Source organism: Hypanus sabinus, chromosome 23 (assembly GCF_030144855.1).
Source record: "Hypanus sabinus isolate sHypSab1 chromosome 23, sHypSab1.hap1, whole genome shotgun sequence".
NCBI lineage: Eukaryota > Metazoa > Chordata > Chondrichthyes > Myliobatiformes > Dasyatidae > Hypanus > Hypanus sabinus.
In genome coordinates, this window is record NC_082728.1 from 59,341,334 (window position 1) to 59,365,581 (window position 24,248).

Consider the following 24,248-nt stretch of genomic DNA (forward strand, 5'->3'; position numbering starts at 1 on the left):
AGCATTCAAGTCCTGCCACAGCTGTCGAGCATCCCTCTGTGATTCAAGTTTAATCTGAAATTGCCACGTCACACATGAAATAGCTTTCCAGAGGTCATACATGGACCTCTTGCAGCCTTGCCTCATTTCTGCCCATGTTGCCCTTGTCTTGGGAAAGTGTGATAAGCCAATGTAGATGAAGATTATTATGTATCTAATCACACAGTATTTTCACACTGATAGTAAGAGATTGCACTGACTGGATACTGTAGAGCATATATGTCAAACTCAAGGCCCGCGGTGGAATTATCTTTGGCCCGCGAGATAATATCTAATTACTATTAAAGCTGGCCCCAGTAATCGAAGCGCCTATGGTGTATGATATGGCTAATGCTGAGTTTATTCAGGTACCAGGTTTTCAGGGTTTTTAGTGTTTATTCGGTTTCCCTGGTTTATTTCCTGAATATCATTAATGAATAATTTTTTTTTCTATTAGAGCTGGCCCGCCGGTATATTGCATGCACCACTAATACTACAAATCCCACAATGCACTGCCAGTGCATTGCTCGTGCTTGCCTTACTCTCTCATCAGCATCCTTATGGCGCTAGTCACGTGTGGTCAACTTTCAGCTATCCCTCACCCCAATAGTGGCTGAACGAAAGGTGGACTTTGAAAACAGGGGTTTTCAAGGCAGGTGGGAGGCAGAGTATATGTTTCCAGATATAAAGGGCAAACCTGTTTGTCTTGTGTGTGGAGACGGTGTGGCTGTAATTAAAGAATATAACGTGAGACGACACTATGAAACGAAACACCATGACAAATACAAGCATCTGGACAAGAAGCAGAAGCCCGCGATGTGCGGTCAAAAGAGTGGATTGGTGGGCAGGATCCGGGAGAAGATGCGGGAGGAAAACGGCGCAGGTGAGCTGACAGCTTATCACTGCATCATACACCAGGAATCGTTGTGTGGCAAAGCCTTGAAAATGGAACATATAATGAGCACCATAACACGAGCAGTTAACTTCATAAGAGCCAAAGGTTTAAATCACCACGAGTTCAAGTCGTTTCTGGAGGAGTTGGGTTCAGAATATAATGATTTGTCCTATCACACAGAGATGCGATGGTTAAGCCAAGGAAAAGTGCTGAAAAGATGTTTCGAGTTGCGTGAGGAGATCTGTCAGTTCATGGAAAGCAAACGGAAAGACACAACAGAGTTCCGGGATAAAAAGTTGTTTTGTGAAATGGCGTTTCTGTGTGACATCACGAGCCATCTCAATGCGCTCAACCTGCAGCTTCAGGGGCGGGGTCGTGTGATCACAGACATGTACGCTGCAGTGAGGGCTTTTAAAACCAAGCTGCGCCTGTGGGAGACGCAGATGCAGCAAGAAAACTTGAGCCATTTTCCGTGTTGCCAAACTATGAAAGAGCAGGTTTCTACCGCAGTGTTCCCAAGTGCAAAGTTTGCTGAAAAACTTAGCATACTTGGTGCCGACTTCACACGGCGATTTGCCGACTTTGAAGCCCAAAAAAGCAGGTTTGAACTGCTCAGTAATCCATTTGCAGCTGACGTGGAAAGCGCACCAACCAACATACAAATGGAGCTGATTGAACTCCAATGTAGTGACACACTCAAGGCAAAGTGTGACTCGGTGGGCGCTGCACAGTTTCTATGTTTCATTCCTGACACAATGCCCCTGCTGCGTACCCAAGCTGCTCAAATGCTCTCTATGTTTGGCAGCACATATCTGTGTGAACAACCGTTCTCTTTGATGAAGATAAACAAAACACTACACAGGAGTCATCTTTCTGATGAACACCTTCACTCAATTCTGAGGATTTCCTCAGCTCAGAGCCTGACTCCAAACATTGATGAACTTGCATCCCAAGATGAGATGCCAAGTATCTGGCTTAGACTAGTGTGAATCACAGAGTGTTGGCCTGTGGAAAAATGTTTTCATTAGAAATTACTCTGGAAAAGCTGCAGATAAAGCCATAAGAAATAAATGCAACTGATTTTTTATTTATTTAATGTTCAATGTTGTTTTCGTAGGCAATAACCTAAGCTTTGTTAGTTCCAGGTTAATATGTGTAATAAATTCATTTCAATAAGTTTTGCAATAAACGCTGAACCAGTCCGGCCCTCGACTTGTACCGATTTTTAAATTTTGGCCCACTGTGTATTTGAGTTTGACACCCCTGCGTTAGGTCTACATTTGTGTTTGCTAATGCTTGATTTCAAACGGTTTATTAATGGAAAAGGTATGGCTCCCAAAACAATCTTAGCCGAAATAGCATTGTTTCCTTCTCGTTGCCTACTTTCTTGTAATCTACGTCTGTAAGTTAATACCAATCATAAAAAGAATGCTTGCTAGGCAATCTGCTTCATAAAAAATGAAACTCGTAAAGAGAAACAATTTTAGATATAGCAGAGACTGAGACACATGAGAGCAGGTTGAAACAATAAAGGCAACGAAAGCTGTGGGAGCACGCGTGCGTGCACAACTGATCCGGCCCGCATGAAGTCGCATTTTCTCAATCCGACCCGTGACCTAAAATGAGTTTGACACCCCGGCGTAGAGGGAGTATTTCTCTACATTTTGAACCTGAAATGTTGATTGTTCTTTCCACAGACAATGTTTGACTGGCCAAGTTCTTCCAGCACCTCTGTATATCTGACCCGGCCTTGGGAGTGTGTCTGATGGGACAAGGTTAAGTGAACAATATTGTCCATCACAGATGTTGGGACAGTTACTGCACATAAAAGTACAAAGAATCCCAGTGCTAATATCCCCCAACCAGAGCAGAAAATGCTGTAATCCTAATGTACCTTTATCATGGGCTCCAACAGCTGCTTCTGGGCATAATACCACTCAGAGGTTCCAGCCTGTAACAGAGGAGGAAGAACGTTCACAGGCCAGTCTCCAGTGTCAACACTCCGTTTCCCTCTTGTGTGAACCTCAGAGCCACTGCCCACACAACAGAACCCTCCACCCCACTTCCTCATCCACTTGCCTCAGAGCCACTACCCACACAACAGAACCCTCCACCCCACTTCCTCATCCAGTTGCCTCAGAGCCACTGCCCACACAACAGAACCCTCCACCCCCACTTCCTCATCCAGTTGCCTCAGAGCCACTGTCCACACAACAGAACCCTCCGCCCCCACTTCCTCATCCACTTGCCTCAGAGCCACTACCCACACAACAGAACCCTCCACCCCCACTTCCTCATCCAGTTGCCTCAGAGCCACTGCCCACACAACAGAACCCTCCACCCCCACTTCCTCATCCACTTGCCTCAGAGCCACTGCCCACACAACAGAACCCTCCACCCCCACTTCCTCATCCAGTTGCCTCAGAGCCACTGTCCACACAACAGAACCCTCCGCCCCCACTTCCTCATCCACTTGCCTCAGAGCCACTACCCACACAACAGAACCCTCCACCCCCACTTCCTCATCCAGTTGCCTCAGAGCCACTGCCCACACAACAGAACCCTCCACCCCCACTTCCTCATCCACTTGCCTCAGAGCCACTGCCCACACAACAGAACCCTCCGCCCCCACTTCCTCATCCAGTTGCCTCCGAGCCACTGCCCACACAACAGAACCCTCCACCCCACTTCCTCATCCACTTGCCTCAGAGCCACTGTCCACACAACAGAACCCTCCGACCCCACTTCCTCATCCAGTTGCCTCAGAGCCACTGCCCACACAACAGAACCCTCCGCCCCTACTTCCTCATCCACTTGCCTCAGAGCCACTACCCACACAACAGAACCCTCCGCCCCCACTTCCTCATCCACTTGCCTCAGCCACTGCCCACACAACAGAACCCTCTACCGCCACTTCCTCATCCAGTTGCCTCAGAGCCACTGCCCACACAACAGAACCCTCCACCCCCACTTCCTCATCCACTTGCCTCAGAGCCACTGCCCACATAACAGAACCTTCCGCCCCCACTTCCTCATCCAGTTGCCTCAGAGCCACTGTCCACACAACAGAACCCTCCACCCCCACTTCCTCATCCACTTGCCTCTGAGCCACTGCCCACATAACAGAACCCTCCGCCCCCACTTCCTCATCCAGTTGCCTCAGAGCCACTGTCCACACAACAGAACCCTCCGCCCCCACTTCCTCATCCACTTGCCTCAGAGCCACTGCCCACACAACAGAACCCTCCGCCCCCACTTCCTCATCCAGTTGCCTCAGAGCCACTGCCCACACAACAGAACCCTCCGCCCCCACTTCCTCATCCACTTGCCTCAGAGCCACTGCCCACACAACAGAACCCTCCGCCCCTACTTCCTCATCCACTTGCCTCAGAGCCACTGTCCACACAACAGAACCCTCCACCCCCACTTCCTCATCCACTTGCTTCAGAGCCACTGTCCACACAACAGAACCCTCCACCCCCACTTCCTCATCCAGTTGCCTCAGAGCCACTGTTCACACAACAGAACCCTCCGCCCCCACTTCCTCATCCAGTTGCCTCAGAGCCACTGCCCCCATAACAGAACCCTCCACCCCACTTCCTCATCCAGTTGCCTCAGAGCCACTACCCACACAACAGAACCCTCCAACCCCACTTCCTCATCCACTTGCCTCAGAGCCACTGTCCACACAACAGAACCCTCCGCCCCCACTTCCTCATCCAGTTGCTGCAAGGTGTATATTACGACAGGGATTTTAACATTAGCTCAAACTGTACCAGAGGTTGGCAGGTTCATTATCACCAGCTATAGAATCACAGAATTTCACAGCATAGAAGTGGATCACGTCCATACTGACCGTTTGCCCACCTACACTAATCCCGATCAGCTACATTAGGTCTGTATCCTTCTATGCTTTCTCTCTTAAAATGCCCAACTGTATGTCTGAAATGTTGTGATTGTTTCCGCTTCCACCACCTCCTCCAGCTGCACGTTCCAGATATCAACCACTCTCCCTGTCAAGAAGGCGGCGGTTACCCCTTTAAAATTCCCCTTTCTCACCTTAAACTGATGCCCTCTTGTTTTAGATATCCTTACCTTGGGAATAAGATTGAATAGATACCCTAACTATGCCTTTTAGGATTTTATATACCACTTTCAGGACACCCCTCAATCTCCTCGGCTCCAGGGAAAAGAAGCACATTTCCAATCTCTCCCAGTCCAGGCAAAACCCTAATGAATTTCCCTGCACTCTCAACACATTCCTCCTGTAATGTTATGAGCAGAACTGCATAGGGTGTGGTCTTCACCGTGTTTTATAAAGTTGTACATAACGTCCCAACTTTAGGTAGGGTTACTGGAGCAGAGAATCTGCAGAATTTATACAGATTAGGAAAATGGGCAGAGAAGTGGCAGATGGAATATGGTATCGGAAAGTGTACCGTCATGCTTTGTGATAGAAGGAATAAAGGCATGGACTGTTTTCTAAACAGGGAGAAAATTCAAAAATCAGAGGAGTGTAATGCCCTGGGAAAAGTTTCACTGCTAATGTCTGTAGCAGCAGTGTTTGGGTTATGACTGGAGATAATGGGGGCTTCAGAATGTGCACCATCCAATGAGGGGAATGCCTTTCTTTCTTGTGTGCTCGAGAGCGAGGTATTCACGATCTTTTGTTTGGTGGAAGATGGAGAATGAAGATGCCAGAACAGAGAGGTCGTAGACTGCAGGACGGAGTGGACTTGGAATGGGGCCGGGAGTCGATGATGCCCGGGAGAAATCGACGGAGAACTAATGGACGGGAAAACCGTGAGCTCCGACTTGCACTTAAATTTAAATGGGCTCTTTTTCTTTTTGTTTTCTTTAATAATCCTATAGTCACATGAAGAATTATAAAGCTCAATCGTTTAATTGCATATGGTGTACTGTCTGTGGTACTGATTTGTAACCGGGTAACACATCACGCAGCATTCACACAAACGAGATTTCACACAGAGACTTTCTTCCCTAGTCTGTCGGCCGAACCTGAGGGTCACAGGTGTAAAGGCACTTGGGAGTCCTTGCACGGAATTCCCTGAAGGTTAACTTGCAGATGCAGTCGGTAAATGCAATGTCAGCATTCATTACGAGTGGACTAGAACATAAAAGCAAGGATGTGATGCTGAGGCTTTATGAGGCACCGGTCAGACCACACAGAGTATTGTGAGCAGGTCTGGGCCCCTTATCTAAGATATATTGGCTTTGGAAAGCATCCAGAGCAGAGTCACGAGAATCATTCTGTGAATGAAAGTGTTAAATTATGAGGAACATTTTGATAGCTCTGGGCTAGTACTCACTGGAGTCTAAAAGAATAAAGGGGAATTTCATTGAAACCTATTGAATATTTAAAGGCCTAAACAGAGTGGATATGGCAAGGATGTTTCCTATAGTGGGTGATTCTAGGACCAGAGGGTACAGCCTCAGAATAGAGGGGTGTCCATTTAGAACAGAGATGAGGAGGAATTTCTTCAGCCAGAGGGAGGTGAATCTGTGGAATTCATTGCCACAGAGGGCTGTGGAGGCCAACTCATTGAGTATTATTAAAGTGAAGGTCGATAGGTTCTTGGTTAGTTAGAGTGTCAAAGGTTATGGGAAGAAGGCAAGAGAATGGGGTTGAGAGGGATAATGAATCAGCCATGATGGAATGGCGGAGCAGACTCGATGGGCTGAATGGACTTAAGCTGCTTCTATGTCCTGTGGTCGTATATTCTGCAGCCTGACCTGCTCAGGACAAGTGTGTCATTGCCTTCTTCACCCGTCTATCATTCAGGGCATTCCGACAGCTCTCTTTTCATCAGCAACCCTTTCAGATATGATCATTATCTTGTGAGTTATACCTTAATGGCATCAACAATTCTGTCATGGAGACCAGGAACCGACGAACAAAGTTTGTGGAAAGCCTTCATCTTACAGATCTGTACCAGCACCCTGCGGAGCAAAGGGCAAAATGCAGCCAGTGAGATCCCGGGACATCACAGTCAGATTTTACCACACCAGCAGTCAGCCCCACCCCGCAGGCTCATACGCAGGAAAAGTCTCCCACAACTCAGGAAGTTACCAACCAGAAATACTGACTGCTGTATCTTTCCATGACTCCTCATAATGAAATAGGTTTTCCCACTATTGAAAGCAACACACAGAAAGAGCACATTTATTCCACGTTGGTATTAGTATTGCTTTTTCATTGTCGCAAGCACCCAGGTACAGTGAGAGGCTCGTTTTCCGTGCTGTTCATACAGATCAGTTGGCTATATAATGAGGTAAAACAATTCCAATGCATAATAAAGTGTATCAGCTACAGAGAAAGTGCAGTGCAGGTCAACGGTAAGGTGCGGTGTGGTAAAATGAGACCATCTGAACATGCCAGACCACGCATACAAAACTTCATCATGCACACAACCACACTGCTCCCTCAGCCCGTACACACTCTAATATTTCCACAAAACTACAGAAAAAAACATTCAAAAGAATATTCCAAGAGAGGCAGAAATAATTAAAAGTCAAGTCTTCACTTAATATTGATACATTCTCTAAAGCATTCTGATGTAGACAGACTTAAACAAATGGCAGTTTCCCAGTTCATGGTAAAGACAGAAATGGGAACAGGAGTGATGCTGGCGAACAAGCCTTTCGACCGGAGCCAGCAGCTCCCCTGGCTCTACAGGCATGAGTTATAGTGTATAATACTTTAAATACAGTCCCCAGTGGGATTCACATCCAGCAGTTTATGTTATACTGCTACATATGGCATTAACACACAGGGGATCGGGGGGCCTGGGCGGAGTTGCGCAGGGGATCGCGTCATGGGGAGGGGGCAGTGCAGCTCAGGGCATCCAGGCTTGGCTACAGAGGGGATGGGGCATGATACGCAGGGGAACAATCACTGGTACGGTGTTAAACATGGGGATTGGCCACTGGACCCAGTTGTACAGGGGATTAACCAGGGGGACAATGTAGTATAGGGATTAACCAGGGGGACAGTGTTGTACAGGGGATTAACCAGGGGGACAGTGTAGTATAGGGATTAACCAGGGGGACAGTGTTGTACAGGGGATTAACCACAGGGACATTATTGTACAGGGGATTAACCTCTGGGACAGTGTTGTACAGGGGATTAACCACGTGGACAGTGTTGTACAGGGGATTAACCACTGGGACAGTGTTGTACAGTGGATTAACAACTGGGACAGTATTGTACAGGGGATTAACCAGGGGGACAGTATTGTACAGTGGATTAACAACAGGGACAGTGTTGTCCAGGGGATTAGCCGCGGGGACAATGTTTTACAGAGATTAACCAGGGGGACAGTGTTGTACAGGGGATTAACCAGGGGGACAGTGTTGTACAGGGGATTAGCCACGGGGACAGTGTTGTACAGGGATTAACCACTGGGACAGTGTTGTACAGGGGATTAACCACTGGGACAGTGTTGCACAGGGGATTAGCCACTGGGACAGTGTTGTACAGGGGATTAACCATGGGGACGGTGTTGTACAGTGGATTAACAACAGGGACAGTGTTGTACAGGGGATTAACCACGGGGACAGTGTTGTACAGTGGATTAACAACAGGGACAGTGTTGTCCAGGGGATTAGCCACGGGGACAATGTTGTACAGAGATTAACCAGGGGGACAGTGTTGTACAGGGGATTAACCAGGGTGACAGTGTTGTACAGGGGATTAGCCACGGGGACAGTGTTGTACAGTGATTAACCACTGGGACAGTGTTGTACAGGGATTAACCACGGGGACAGTGGTATACAGGGGATTAGACACCAGGACAGTGTTGTACAGGGGATTAACCATGGGGACAGTGTTGTACAGGTATTAACCACGGGGACAGTGTAGTATAGGGATTAACCAGGGGGACAGTGTTGTACAGGGGATTAACCTCTGGGACAGTGTTGTACAGGGGATTAGCCACTGGCACAGTGTTGTACAGGGGATTAACCATGGAGACAGTGTTGTACAGGGGATTAACCACAGGGACAGTATTGTACAGAGGATTAACCACTGGGACAGTGTTGTACAGGGGATTAACCACTGGGACAGTGTTGTACAGGGGATTAGCCACTGGGACAGTATTGTACAGGGGATTAACCATGGGGACGGTGTTGTACAGTGGATTAACAACAGGGACAGTGTTGTACAGGGGATTAACCACGGGGACAGTGTTGTACAGTGGATTAACAACAGGGACAGTGTTGTCCAGGGGATTAGCCACGGGGACAATGTTGTACAGAGATTAACCAGGGGGACAGTGTTGTACAGGGGATTAGCCACTGGCACAGTGTTGTACAGGGGATTAACCATGGGGACAGTGTTGTACAGGGGATTAACCAGGGGGACAGTGTTGTACAGGGGATTAGCCACTGGGACAGTGTTGTACAGGGGATTAACCACGGAGACAGTGTTGTACAGGGTATTAACCACAGGGACAGTATTGTACAGGGGATTAACCTCTGGGACATTGTTGTACAGGGGATTAACCACGTGGACAGTGTTGTACAGGGGATTAACCACGGAGACAGTGTTGTACAGGGGATTAACCACAGGGACAGTATTGTACAGGGGATTAACCTCTGGGACAGTGTTGTACAGGGGATTAACCACGTGGACAGTGTTGTACAGCTGATTAACCACTGGGACAGTGTTGTACAGGGGATTAACCACTGGGACAGTATTGTACAGGGGATTAACCAGGGGGACAGTATTGTACAGTGGATTAACAACAGGGACAGTGTTGTCCAGGGGATTAGCCACGGGGACAATGTTGTACAGAGATTAACCAGGGGGACAGTGTTGTACAGGGGATTAACCAGGGGGACAGTGTTGTACAGGGGATTAGCCACGGGGACAGTGTTGTACAGGGATTAACCACTGGGACAGTGTTGTACAGGGGATTAGACACCGGGACAGTGTTGAACAGGGGAATAAACATGTGGACAGTGTTGTACAGGGGATTAGCCACTGGGACAGTGTTGTACAGGGGATTAGCCATGGGGACAGTGTTGTACAGGGGATTAGCCATGGGGACAGTGTTGTACAGGGGATTAGACACCGGGACAGTGTTGAACAGGGGATTAACCACGGGGACAGTGTTGTATAGGGGATTAGACGCCGGGACAGTGTTGAACAAGGGATTATCCACTGGGACAGTGTTGTACAGGGGATTAACCACGGGGACAGTGTTGTACAGGGATTAGCCACTGGGGACAGTGTTGTACAGGGATTAACCAGGGGGACAGTGATGTACAGGTATTAACCATGGGTACAATGTTGTACAGGGGATTAACCACTGGGACAGTGTTGTACAGGGGATCAGCCACTGGGACAGTGTTGTACAGGGATTAACCATGGGGACAGTGTTGTACAGGGAATTAACCACTGGGACAGTGTTGTACAGGGGATTAGCCACTGGGACAGTGTTGTACAGGGGATTAACCATGGGGACAGTGTTGTACAGGGAATTAACCATGGGGACAGTGTTGTACAGGGATTAACCATGGGGGCAGTGTTGTACAGGGATTAACCATGGGGACAGTGTTGTTCAGGGGATTAACCACAGGGACAGTGTTGTACAGGGATTAACCACTGGGACAGTGTTGTACTGGGATTAACCACTGGGACAGTGTTGTACAGGGGATTAGCCACTGGGACAGTGTTGTACAGGGATTAACCAGGGAGACAGTGTTGTACAGGGAATTAACCATGGGTACAGTGTTGTACAGGTATTAACCACGGGGACAGTGTTGTACAGGGATTAACCATGGGGACAGTGTTGTACAGGGAATTAACCAGGGGGACAGTGTTGTACAGGGGATTAACCATGGGGACAGTGTTGTACAGGGAATTAACCAGGGGGACAGTGTTGTACAGGGGATTAACCATGGGGACAGTGTTATACAGGGGATTAACCATGGGGACAGTGTTGTACAGGGGATTAGCCATGGGGACAGTGTTGTTCAGGGGATTAACCACAGGGACAGTGTTGTACAGGGATTAACCACTGGGACAGTGTTGTACTGGGATTAACCACTGGGACAGTGTTGTACAGGGGATTAGCCACTGGGACAGTGTTGTACAGGGATTAACCAGGGAGACAGTGTTGTACAGGGGATTAGCCATGGGGACAGTGTTGTACAGGGAATTAACCATGGGTACAGTGTTGTACAGGTATTAACCACGGGGACAGTGTTGTACAGGGATTAACCATGGGGACAGTGTTGTACAGGGAATTAACCAGGGAGACAGTGTTGTACAGGGGATTAGCCATGGGGACAGTGTTGTACAGGGAATTAACCATGGGGACAGTGTTGTACAGGTATTAACCATGGGTACAGTGTTGTACAGGTATTAACCATGGGTACAGTGTTGTACAGGGATTAACCACTGGGACAGTGTTGCACAGGGGATTAGACACTGGGACAGTGTTGTACAGGGGATTAACCACTGGGACAGTGTTGTACAGGGATTAACCAGGGGGACAGTGTTGTACAGGGGATTAGCCACTGGGACAGTGTTGTACAGGGGATTAACCATGGGGACAGTGTTGTACAGGGAATTAACCATGGGGACAGTGTTGTACAGGGAATTAACCAGGGGGACAGTGTTGTACAGGGGATTAACCATGGGGACAGTGTTGTTCAGGGGATTAACCACTGGGACAGTGTTGTACAGGGATTAACCACTGGGACAGTGTTGTACAGGGGATTAGCCACTGGGACAGTGTTGTACAGGAATTAACCAGGGAGACAGTGTTGTACAGGGGATTAGCCATGGGGACAGTGTTGTACAGGGAATTAACCACGGGTACAGTGTTGTACAGGTATTAACCACGGGGACAGTGTTGTACAGGGATTAACCATGGGGACAGTGTTGTACAGGGATTAACCACTGGGACAGTGTTGCACAGGGGATTAGACACTGGGACAGTGTTGTACAGGGGATTAACCACTGGGACAGTGTTGTACAGGGATTAACCAGGGGGACAGTGTTGTACAGGGGATTAGCCACTGGGAAAGTGTTGTACAGGGGATTAACCATGGGGACAGTGTTGTACAGGGAATTAACCAGGGGGACAGTGTTGTACAGGGGATTAACCATGGGGACAGTGTTGTTCAGGGGATTAACCACTGGGACAGTGTTGTACAGGGATTAACCACTGGGACAGTGTTGTACAGGGGATTAGCCACTGGGACAGTGTTGTACAGGAATTAACCAGGGAGACAGTGTTGTACAGGGGATTAGCCATGGGGACAGTGTTGTACAGGGAATTAACCACGGGTACAGTGTTGTACAGGTATTAACCACGGGGACAGTGTTGTACAGGGATTAACCATGGGGACAGTGTTGTACAGGGGATTAGCCATGGGGACAGTGTTGTACAGGGAATTAACCATGGGGACAGTATTGTACAGGGATTAACCACTGGGACAGTGTTGTACAGGGGATTAACCACTGGGACAGTGTTGTACAGGGATTAACCACGGGGACAGTGTTGTACAGGGATTAACCATGGGGACAGTGTTGTACAGGGGATTAGCCATGGGGACAGTGTTGTACAGGGGATTAACCACTGGGACAGTGTTGTACAGGGGATTAACCTCTAGGACAGTGTTGTACAGGGGATTAGCCATGGGGACAGTGTTGTACAGGGATTAACCACTGGGACAGTGTTGTACAGGGGATTAGACACTGGGACAGTGTTGTACAGGGGATTAACCACTGGGACAGTGTTGTACAGGGATTAACCAGGGGGACAGTGTTGTACAGGGGATTAGCCACTGGGACAGTGTTGTACAGGGGATTAACCATGGGGACAGTGTTGTACAGGGAATTAACCATGGGGACAGTGTTGTACAGGGAATTAACCAGGGGGACAGTGTTGTACAGGGATTAACCATGGGGACAGTGTTGTACAGGGATTAACCAGGGGGACAGTGTTGTACAGGGGATTAGCCACTGGGACAGTGTTGTACAGGGGATTAACCATGGGGACAGTGTTGTACAGGGAATTAACCATGGGGACAGTGTTGTACAGGGAATTAACCAGGGGGACAGTGTTGTACAGGGAATTAACCATGGGGACAGTGTTGTACAGGGAATTAGCCATGGGGACAGTGTTGTACAGGGGATTAGCCATGGGGACAGTGTTGTTCTGGGGATTAACCGCAGGGACAGTGTTGTACAGGGATTAACCACTGGGACAGTGTTGTACACGGGATTAGCCACTGGGACAGTGTTGTACAGGGATTAACCAGGGAGACAGTGTTGTACAGGGGATTAGCCATGGGTACAGTGTTGTACAGGGAATTAACCACGGGTACAGTGTTGTACAGGGGATTAACCATGGGGACAGTGTTGTACAGGGATTAACCACTGGGACAGTGTTGTACAGGGGATTAGCCACTGGGACAGTGTTGTACAGGGGATTATCCATGGGGACAGTGTTGTACAGGGATTAACCACTGGGACAGTGTTGTACAGGGATTAACCACTGGGACAGTGTTGTACAGGGATTAACCATGGGGACAGTGTTGTACAGGGATTAACCACTGGGACAGTGTTGTACAGGGGATTAGCCACTGGGACAGTGTTGTACAGGGGATTATCCACTGGGACAGTGTTGTACAGGGGATTCGACACTGGGACAGTGTTGTACAGGGGATTAGCCACTGGGAAGTCTCATACAGGGTTTTAATCACTGGAATGTGTTGCTCAGGGCTTTATACACAGCCGTACATCGAGAGGAGAGCTGTTGTGTTTCTGAGGCAGGTGTGCAGTTACAGAGTCTGATGAGGCTTTGGCTGTTGCACAGGACATTAGAGTCAATAGAAATGAGGACAAACCTGAGCAGGGACTGCTGGTGCTCAATTGATTTGGGATCGGAGATTGGAAATACCTCCCTGTACTTCTGGGTGAGCGAAATTCCATAATCCAGGAATGACATGAAAGACTCTGCCAATTCATCTTGCTGTGAGAAGAATATAAACCAAGAGGTGAAGCTGAAGGTAGTCGCCATTTTAAGAACCACAACACTTAAGAATCCATTTTATGAGACAGCGACTTGTTGTACAGACAGAAATCTGTCAACCTATCCGAAGTGAACTGTTCGTGGGAAAGGACTGTGCATTTAAACCCCACGTTTGCCACTGTCCCTAGTCTTTCTATGGTCCTCAGTGTTAGCCCTTGCCCAGGGAAGCAAGATCATATCAAGCATTGGTGGATGCAGAGTAAAGCTGTGGTGTAAAATATCCCACTGATGTCATGTCACATCTCAGGATGAGTGTACTGTTTCATGAGAATGGCTCAGAGCATTGAACACAGTCAGACTCCAGGTACCCTCTCCTAGGCCATGACCACTTGTCCACACTCTCCAATCTCAGTGTGTTCCTACACCCTCACTCTCTCCTTTCTTAGTTTGTACCTACACTCTCACCCTCTCCATTCATAGTGTACCTACACCCTCAACCTGTTCATTCTCTGTGTGCAACTACACCCTCATCCTGTGGATTCTCCCTGTGTACCTACCCCTCACCCTGTGTGTTCTCTCCTTGTGTACCTACACACTCAGTGTACCTACACCCTCACCCTCTCCATTCTCCGTGTGTACCTACACCCTCACCCTCTCCATTCTCCGTGTGTACCTACACCCTCACCCTCTCCATTCTCTGTGTGTACCTACACCCTCACCCTCTCCATTCTCTGTGTGTACCTACACCCTCACCCTCTCGTTCCCAGTGTACCTACACCCTCACCCCTCCATTCTCCATGTGTACCTACACCCTCACCCTCTCCATTCTCTGTGTGTACCTACACCCTCACCCTCTCGTTCCCAGTGTACCTACACCCTCACCCTCTCCATTCTCCGTGTGTACCTACACCCTCACCCTCTCGTTCCCAGTGTACCTACACCCTCACCCCTCCATTCTCTGTGTGTACCTACACCCTCACCCTCTCGTTCCCAGTGTACCTACACCCTCACCCCTCCATTCTCTGTGTGTACCTACACCCTCACCCTCTCGTTCCCAGTGTACCTACACCCTCACCCTCTCCATTCTCTGTGTGTACCTACACCCTCACCCTCTCGTTCCCAGTGTACCTACACCCTCACCCCTCCATTCTCTGTGTGTACCTACACCCTCACCCTCTCGTTCCCAGTGTACCTACACCCTCACCCCTCCATTCTCTGTGTGTACCTACACCCTCACCCTCTCGTTCCCAGTGTACCTACACCCTCACCCCTCCATTCTCCATGTGTACCTACACCCTCACCCTCTCGTTCCCAGTGTACCTACACCCTCACCCTCTCCATTCTCCATGTGTACCTACACCCTCATCCTCTCGTTCCCAGTGTACGTACACCCTCACCCCTCCGTTCTCTGTGTGTACCTACTCCCTCACCCTCTCCATTCCCAGTGTACCTACACCCTCACCCTCTCCACTCTCTGTGTGTACCTACTCCCTCACTCTCTCCAGTCTCTGTGTGTACCTACACCCTCACCCTGACGTTCTCTCATTGTGTGCTTCGGGGTGACATGGTTAGTGGGATGCTATAACAGCTCATTTCTCGCCGCTGTCTGTAGGATGCTTGTACTTTCTCTCTGCCACTTGGGTTATCTCTGGCCCTGTTCCAATGGCCTACAGTGTCTAGAAGGCTAATACTTTGTATGGGTGTAATTGGGTGGCACAGGCTTGGTGAACTCTTTACTGGGCCATATCACTGAAGAAATTGTTAAAAACTCTTTAAGATTCCCTCGCCTTGTGCATTCACAGTGTGTACCCAAACCCTTGCCCTGGATGTACTGAGTAGCATGGAAGTGCAGTGGTCGACCTGGGCGACCCAGGTTCGATTCCCGCCTCTGCCTGTAAGGAGTTTGAATTTTCCTCCTGTGACCGCGTGGTTTTCCTCTGGGCACCATGGTTCGAATGTCACCTACCGCCTCTTGTTGTAGGGTGACCTGTGCCAGTCCCCACTGGTACTCGATGCTGGTCAGGTGCTGGAGGAGGGAGGTGTAGCTGACTTCCACGGATCGGTACAGCTTGCTGTAGGCCAGCCATTTCCTGCAAACAACACACACAGCACAGGTCTTGGGGGGGGGGGGCCACGCAGCAGTAAATGATAAGCACTAGAGATTCTGCAGATCCTGAAAGTCAGGCGCAGTTCACACAAACTGCATGAGAAGTTCACCCCTATCATCTCGTAAGAAATTACAACATCTGTGTGCATCCCTCCTCAACTCTGCCTGAACCCCACCCCATGCCCCTTCTCAATCCAACCCCCTCCTATCATTACTTCCCTGCCCAACCCCTTTCATCACCCTCCCTTCTCTAATTAACACACTCCATCACACTTCATTTCTGACTCAGAAATTGCCATCCTCCTGTTCTCTGCATAGCACCCCCATCTCTTTGCTCTCTGCCTACCATATCTCCATTCCCCGTTTTCTGCACAATGCCGTCTTGTCTCCCCATTCTCTACCCAACCCCCCCCTCCCCGTTCTCTGCCCAAACCCCCTTACCCCACTCTCTGCCCAAACCCCCTCCCCATTCTGTACCCAAACCCCCTCCCCATTCTCTACCCAAACCCCCTTACCCACTCTCTGCCCAAACATCCTCCCCGTTCTGTACCCAACCCCCTCCCCGTTCTCTGCCCAAACCCCCCCGTAATCTACCCAAACCCCCTTCCCCCACTTTCTACCCAAACCCCTCCCCATTCTCTGCTCAATCCCCCTCCCCGTTCTCTGCCCAAACCCCCTCCCTGTAATCTACCCAAACCCCCTCCCCGCTTTCTACCCAAACCCCTCCCCCATTCTCTGCTCAAACCCCCTCCCCGTTCTCCACCCAAACCCCCTTACCCCACTCTCTGCCCAAACCCCCTCCCCATTCTGTACCCAAAACCCCTCCCCATTCTCTACCCAAACCCCCTCCCCCACTCTCTGCCCAAACCCCCTCCCCCACTCTCTGCCCAAACCCCCTCCCCATGCTCTACCCAAACCCCCTTACCCCACTCTCTGCCCAAACCCCCTCCCCATTCTCTACCCAAACCCCCTTACCCCACTCTCTGCCCAAACTCCCTCCCCCTACTCTCTGCCCAACTCTCTGTTCCACATGGTAGGCTTGTTCAGAAAGTCAGAAGGCATGGGATCCAGGGAAGTTTGGCCAGGTGGATTCAGAATTGGCTTGCCTGCAGAAGGCAGAGGGTCATGGTGGAGGGAGAACATTCAGATTGGAGGGTTGTGATAGTGGTGTCCCACAAGGATCTTTTCTGGGACCTCTACTTTTCGTGATTTTTATTAATGACCTGGATGTGGGGGTAGAAGGGTGGGTTGGCAAGTTTGCAGATGACACAAAGGTTGGTGGTGTTGTAGATAGTGTAGAGGATTGTCGAAGATTGCAGAGAGACATTGATAGGATGCAGAAGTGGGCTGAGAAGTGGCAGATGGAGTTCAACCCAGAGACGTGTGAGTTGGTACACTTTGGAAGGACAAACTCCAAGGCAGAGTACAAAGTAAATGGCAGGATACTTGGTAGTGTGGAGGAGCAGAGGGATCTGGGGGTACATGTCCACAGATCCCTGATAGTTGCCTCACAGGTAGATATGGTAGCTAAGAAAGCTTATGGGGTGTTAGCTTTCATAAGTCAAGGGATAGAGTTTAAGAGACGCGATGTAATGATGCAGCTCTATAAAACTCTAGTTAGGCCACACTTGGAGTACTGTGTCCAGTTCTGGTCGCCTCACTATAGGAAGGATGTGGAAGCATTGGAAAGGGTACAGAGGAGATTTACCAGGTTGCTGCCTAGTTTAGAGAGTATGGATTATAATCAGAGATTAAGGGAGCTAAGGCTTTACTCTTTGGAGAGAAGGAGGATGAGAGGACAATTGATTGAGGTGTACAAGATATTAGGAGGAATAGACAGAGTGGACAGCCAGCACCTCTTCCCCAGGGCACCACTGCTCAGTACATGGCTTTAAGGTAAGGGGTGGGAAGTTCAAGGGGGATATTAGAGGAAGGTTTTTCACTCAGAGAGTGGTTGGTGCATAGAATGCACTGCCTGAGTCAGTGGTGGAGGCAGATACACTAGTGAAGTTTAAGAGACTACTAGACAGGTGTATGGAGGAATTTAAGGTGGGGTGTTATATGGGAGGCAGGGTTTGAGGGTCAGCACAACATTGTGGGCCAAAGGGCCTGTAATGTGCTGTACTATTCTATGTTCTATGTTCAAACCCACTCCCCCATTTTCTACCCAAACCCCCCTCCCCCACTCTCTGCCCAAACCCCCTCCCCATTCTGTACCCAAACCCGCTACCCATTCTCTGCCCAAACCCCCTCCCCAATCTCTGCCCAAATCCCCCTCCCCATTCTGTCCAACCCCTTTTCCCCCACTCTTTGCCCAATACTCTCTCTCTGCTCGATGACCCCCCCAGCCTTTGTGGCCCATCCTCTGCCCAAACCACCAATCTCTTGCTCTCTGCATGACCCCCCCATCTGCTCGTTCTCAGTCCCACCCTGCTGCCTACTTGCAAACTCCTCATTCTGCTCTGTGTGCGTAGCCTGCCCACGCCCACACAATGAGCCTGACAAGGTAACATAGGAGAACTAAGCTTTGAACCTGCACAGCACCCTTCTCAACCTGAGGGTGAGCCCCAACTTGGAATTACAGTCACACAGCACAGAGCCAGGTCTTCCAACTCACTATGTTCATGCTGATACTGTGTACCCGTCTGCACTATTCCCGTTTCCCATGTCTTCTTCTGCGGTGTGTCCTTGTCATTACTCGGAAACTGAGCTCTAATGCAGAGAGGAACCTGCCAGCTGACATCACCCAGAGATCGGCCATGGCTAACTTTAGCCACAACCACAAAGTTCAGATTTGATCAGTGCCAAATGCTCTTTCACATTTATGTGGAAAACATATGAATGGGGATCAGGAGAAGGCTGTTCGGCCCATCAAACCTGTCCTGCCATTCAATCTGATTGCGGCTGTTTCATTCTTATTCACCCTTGCTAGCCTTACATCCCCTTGCTTATCAATCCACCTCGGCCTTAAAAATATTTAAAAACTGCACTTTGTGGGGGGAAAGGTCAAAGAGATTTGTGTCTCTCAAGAAAAGAAATTTAATCTCATTTGTGCCTGAAATGGGCAAACCCTTACTTTCAATCTGCAATCCGGATACTGGGGCTTTCCCACCATGGAACAGCCTCTTCACATTTCCTTTACAGAGTTTTACATAGATTTGGTTTCCATGACACAAATATTAAAACTATACAGACCATATATGACAACCCTACTGCTAGGATTAAAATCAATGGATATTTATTGAATAGTTTTACCCTAGAAAGGGGCACGAGACAGGGTTGCGCATGGCCACCGCTACTCTTCACATTATATCTGGAACCATTAGCTCAATGCATCAGACAAAATGAAGATATCAGGGGAATTACTATTAAAGGGACAGAGCATAAATTGGCCTGTTACGCGGATGACATTTTGATCTATCTAGGGCAACCAACATACTCTTCACCAAAATTGATGCAATCCTTTGAACAATATGGTCAATTGTCAGGATACAAGATCAACATAGATAAAACCCAATTACTTTCATATAACTACAGCCCACCAAGAGAAATTGAAAGTAGATATCCCTGGGCACGGCAAACACAGTCTTTCAAATATTTGGGCATCATTATGCCAAAAGACTTGGCAAAATTATCAGAATGCAATTATCAGCCTTTATGTAAAAATATTAAGGAAGATATGACAAGATGGAACCTTATTACTTTTTTCAGTCTCAGTTCAAGGATTGAGTCTATTAAAATGAATATACTGCCCAGACTGTTATATCTATTTCAGACCCTACTAATAGAGATGATTCAAAATCAACTGAATGAATGGAAAAAATGTTATCAAGATATATTCTGCAAGGTAAAAGGCCTAGAATTCATATCAAAACTTTGCAATTAGGAAATGGGGGGATGGGGCCTACCTTCTCTTAGAGTTTATTATGTTGGAGCACAGTTGAGAGCTGTGATGTGTTGGTGTAACCCATCATATGACGCTCAATGGAAAAACATTGAGGAGCGGGTACTTCCCATCCCCATACAGGCAATTTCGGCTGATAACAACCTACAAACTTACATAAATACTATTGATAACCCATGGGTGAAATTGACTCTTAAAATATGGAAAACCACTATAAAAGAATATAATCTAGAGGGAGATATTGCAATTCTTAAATGGTGTGCATATGACTCTGATTTTACACCAAATAAACTGGATGCTAGATTTAAGGACTGGACAGCTAAAGGAATAACAGTTCTTTGCAATATAATGAAAGAAGGAACACTGTTCAGTTTTGAAATGCTTGAAGAGAAACACTTATTAGAAAAACAAAACTTTTATCGGTATTTGCAGATGCAACAGTACATTAATAGGAGGGTTAAAAATGTAACCAAGGCAAGTACGTATTTGATAGAGCTATTTAGAAAAGGATATAATTCAGATAATGGTAATAGAATCATTTCAAGCGTGTAAAAGTGTTTGTCAAATCTTAAGACACATTTGACTTCATACATTAAAACAAAATGGGAGAAGGAAGGAGGGATAATTATATCTGAGGAAGAATGGACAACAATATGGAGATATCAATGGAAGTGCACCAGTTCACAGAAATGGAGGGAGTTTGGATGGAAAAACTTGATAAGGTATTTTATTACACCCTCTCAGAAATCCCATTATGATGGTAACCCCCCTGTGTGCTGGAGGAATTGTGGAAATCAAAATGCAAACTATTATATTTCCTAGGACTGCCCTGTTATCAAAGACTATTGGAGTGGGGTACACAATGCCCTACAAGACATCTTTAAATGTGAAATACCCTTAGAGAGTAAGACCGTATATTTTGGATATATACCTTAAGAATGGTTGAAAAGAGATAAATATTTAATGAATATACTGTTAGTGGCTAGTAAAAAGACTCTTACTAGGAAATGGTTAACACAGGAGAGCCCAAATTTAAACGCATGGATGGAAATTACAATGGACGTTTACAAAATGGAGATAACAGCATCTGTTAATCATAAGCTGGAAAAATTTGATTCATATTGGGAAAAATGGTTTAACTACATAATGCCTCATAGGCCTGATTTTATTCTCACAAATCAATCAATCTGTTGTAAAAAAAAGATCACTCCCTACTTGTACATAGTTCTTTCCTTTTGCTTGTTTTATCTTTCCACTCTTTTCTATAAGTGTATACCTCAGATAAATACTTTGTGGAGATTTGTGATATATATGATTATATGATATATATGTACAATGTCTGAAATACATCTTATGGAAATGCTTGTTTGATGATGATGATAAATTACAAAAATAAGGAACAGCCCCTTCATACCCACTCCTGTGGAGCTTAGTTGTGAAATCACACACTCCAGATAGGGTCTCGTCCACGTTCCATGTACAATATCTGAGAAGACAGAGCCTCCTTTAAATGCCCCATCTAAAGTGTAGCAGCTGATGATTTCCTAAAATCGTTCTGCACAAAAATGGCCCCTTTGGCTCACCTCACCTATGCTAATCCCATTTGCACGCATTAAGCCTTTCCCATCCAAGTACTTGGTCAAAAAATGCCTTTTAAACATTGTAATTACGTTTGACTTCCCCGCTGGCAGCTCCTGCCATATAAACAGTCATAGAGCTAAACAACACAGGAACAGTCCCTTCAGACCAACTCATTCATGCAACCAAGCTGTCTTCTGGACTTGCATTTGCTTCAGACCCTGTCAACTCCTCAAATCTCTTTAAATCGTGATCACACCACTTCCCTGCCACGTTGTTAATCTATCACTCACTTCCATATGAAAACATGCCTTCAGGTTTCCTTTAAACTTCTCCCTCTCTGTTTAAACCAAAGCCCTCTAGTTTTAGACTCCACTGGCCTGGCAAACAAAACTAAAAGTCTGCCTTACCTATGCCCTCATGACTATGTAAAACCTCTATAAGGCCACCCCTCAACCTCCTTCGCTCCAGAAAACAGCAGTCCCAGTCTACCCAATCTCTCCTTAGCCCAACATCCTGGGCAATGTTCCGATGGATGTCCTCTGACTCTGTTGTTACCACATCCTTCCTGTAATGTAGTGACTCGAACTGTGCACAAAACCCCAAGTGCGACCTAACCAAACTTTTGTACTGATGCAACACAGCAATGAAGTTCATAAACATGGAAATCCAAGTAACACACACAAAGTGCTGGAGGAACTCGGCAGGTCTGGCAGCATCTATGCAAAAGAGTAAAGAGTTGGCACTTCAGGCTGAAACCCTTCTTCAGGGCCATTTACGTAATGCCTCAGTCCAAGCATACCAACTGGCTTGTGCACTACCTGTGTCTACACTTGGAGATGGGCATTCAACCACAGATGGCCAGAGTGGCACAGTGAACAGAGCTCAGGCGCTGTCTGCGAGGAGTCCACACGTCCTCTGCAGACTTCCCTCCGGTGCTTTGGCTTCCTCCCACAGCCCGAAGATAACAGACAATAGACAATAGACAATAGGTGCAGAAGTAGACCATTCGGCCCCTCGAGTCTGCACCGCCATTCTGAGATCATGGCTGATCATTCACTATCAATACCCAGTCCCTGCCTTGTCCCCATATCCCTTGATTCCCCTATCCATCAGATATCTATCTAGCTCCTTCTTGAAAGCATCCAGAGAATTGGCCTCCACCGTCTTCCGAGGCAGTGCATTCCACACCTCCACAACTCTCTGGGAGAAGAAGCTCTTCCTCAACTCTGTTTTAAATAACTGACCTCTTATTCTCAATCCATGCCCTCTGGTACTGGACTCTCCCAACATCTGGAACATATTTCCTGCCTCAATCCTATCAAATCCTTTAATTATCTTAAATGTTTCAATCAGATCCCCTCTCAATCTCCTCAATTCCAGCATGTACAAGCCCAATCTTTCCAATCTCTCTGCGTAAGACAGCCCTGCCATCCCAGGAATCAACCTAGTGAATCTACGCTGCACTTCCTCAATTGCCAGAATGTCCTTCCTTAAACCTGGAGACCAAAACTGTACACAATATTCCAGGTGTGGTCTCACCAGGGCCCTGTACAAATGCAAAAGGACATCCTTGCTCTTGTACTCAATTCCCCTTGTAACAAAGGCCAACATTCCATTTGCCCTCTTCACTGCCTGTTGCACTTGCTCATTCACCTTCATTGACTGGTGAACTAGGACTCCTAGGTCTCTTTGCATTTCTCCCTTACCTAACTCTACACCGTTCAGACAATACTCTGCCCTCTTGTTCCTGCTTCCAAAGTGGATAACTTCACATTTATTCACATTGAATGACATCTGCCAAGTATCTGCCCACTCACCCAGCCTATCCAAGTCTCCCAGTATTCTCCTAATGTCCTCTTCGCATGTCACACTGCCACCCAGTTTAGTATCGTCAGCAAACTTGCTGATATAGTTTTCAATGCCCTCATCTAAATCGTTGACATAAATCGTAAAGAGCTGTGGTCCCAATACAGAGCCCTGTGGTACCCCACTAGTCACCTCCAGCCAGTCTGAGAAACACCCATTCACTGCTACCCTTTGCTTTCTATCTGCCAACCAGTTTTCTATCCATGCTGAAACCCTGCCCCCAATGCCATGAGCTCTGATTTTACTCACCAATCTCCTATGTGGCACCTTATCGAATGCCTTCTGAAAATCAAGGTACACAACATCCACTGGCTTACCCTCGTCTAACATCCCTGTTACACCCTCAAAAAACTCCAACAGATTAGTCAAGCATGATTTGCCCTTGGTAAATCCATGCTGGCTCGGCCTAATCCTATTTCTGCCATCAAGATGTGCCACTATTTCGTCCTTAATAATGGACTCAAGCATCTTCCCCACGACTGACGTTAGGCTAACAGGGCAATAGTTGTCCGTTTTCTCCTTCCCTCCCTTCTTGAAAAGTGGGATAACATTAGCCACTCTCCAATCTTCAGGAACTGATCCTGAATCTAAGGAACATTGGAAAATGATTACCGATGCATCCGCAATTTCCTGAGCCACCTCTTTTAGAACCCTCGGATGCAGACCATCTGGACCCGGGGATTTATTAGCCTTCAGTCCTACCAGTCTACTCATCACAGTTTCTTTCCTAATGTCAATCTGTCTCAATTCCTCTGATATCTTATGACCCTGGCCCATCCATACATCTGGGAGATTGCTTGTGTCCTCCCTGGTGAAGACAGATCTAAAGTACGCATTAAATTCTGTTGCCATTTCCCTGTTTCCCAT

The 24,248-nt window shown here is 47.6% G+C and overlaps 1 protein-coding gene across 1 annotated transcript in view; it reads right to left on the reverse strand.

Annotated features, from left to right (window-relative positions):
* unc13d (unc-13 homolog D (C. elegans)) overlaps window positions 1-24,248 on the reverse strand; it is a 141,121-nt gene that overhangs the window by 78,633 nt on the left and 38,240 nt on the right. The window contains exons 10-13 of the mRNA XM_059949030.1: window positions 15,890-16,013; window positions 13,799-13,923; window positions 6,784-6,874; window positions 2,808-2,864 (exon numbers count right to left, since the gene is read on the reverse strand). Coding sequence (XP_059805013.1) covers window positions 2,808-2,864; window positions 6,784-6,874; window positions 13,799-13,923; window positions 15,890-16,013 — 397 coding nt within the window. The remainder of the gene's footprint in view (window positions 1-2,807; window positions 2,865-6,783; window positions 6,875-13,798; window positions 13,924-15,889; window positions 16,014-24,248) is intronic.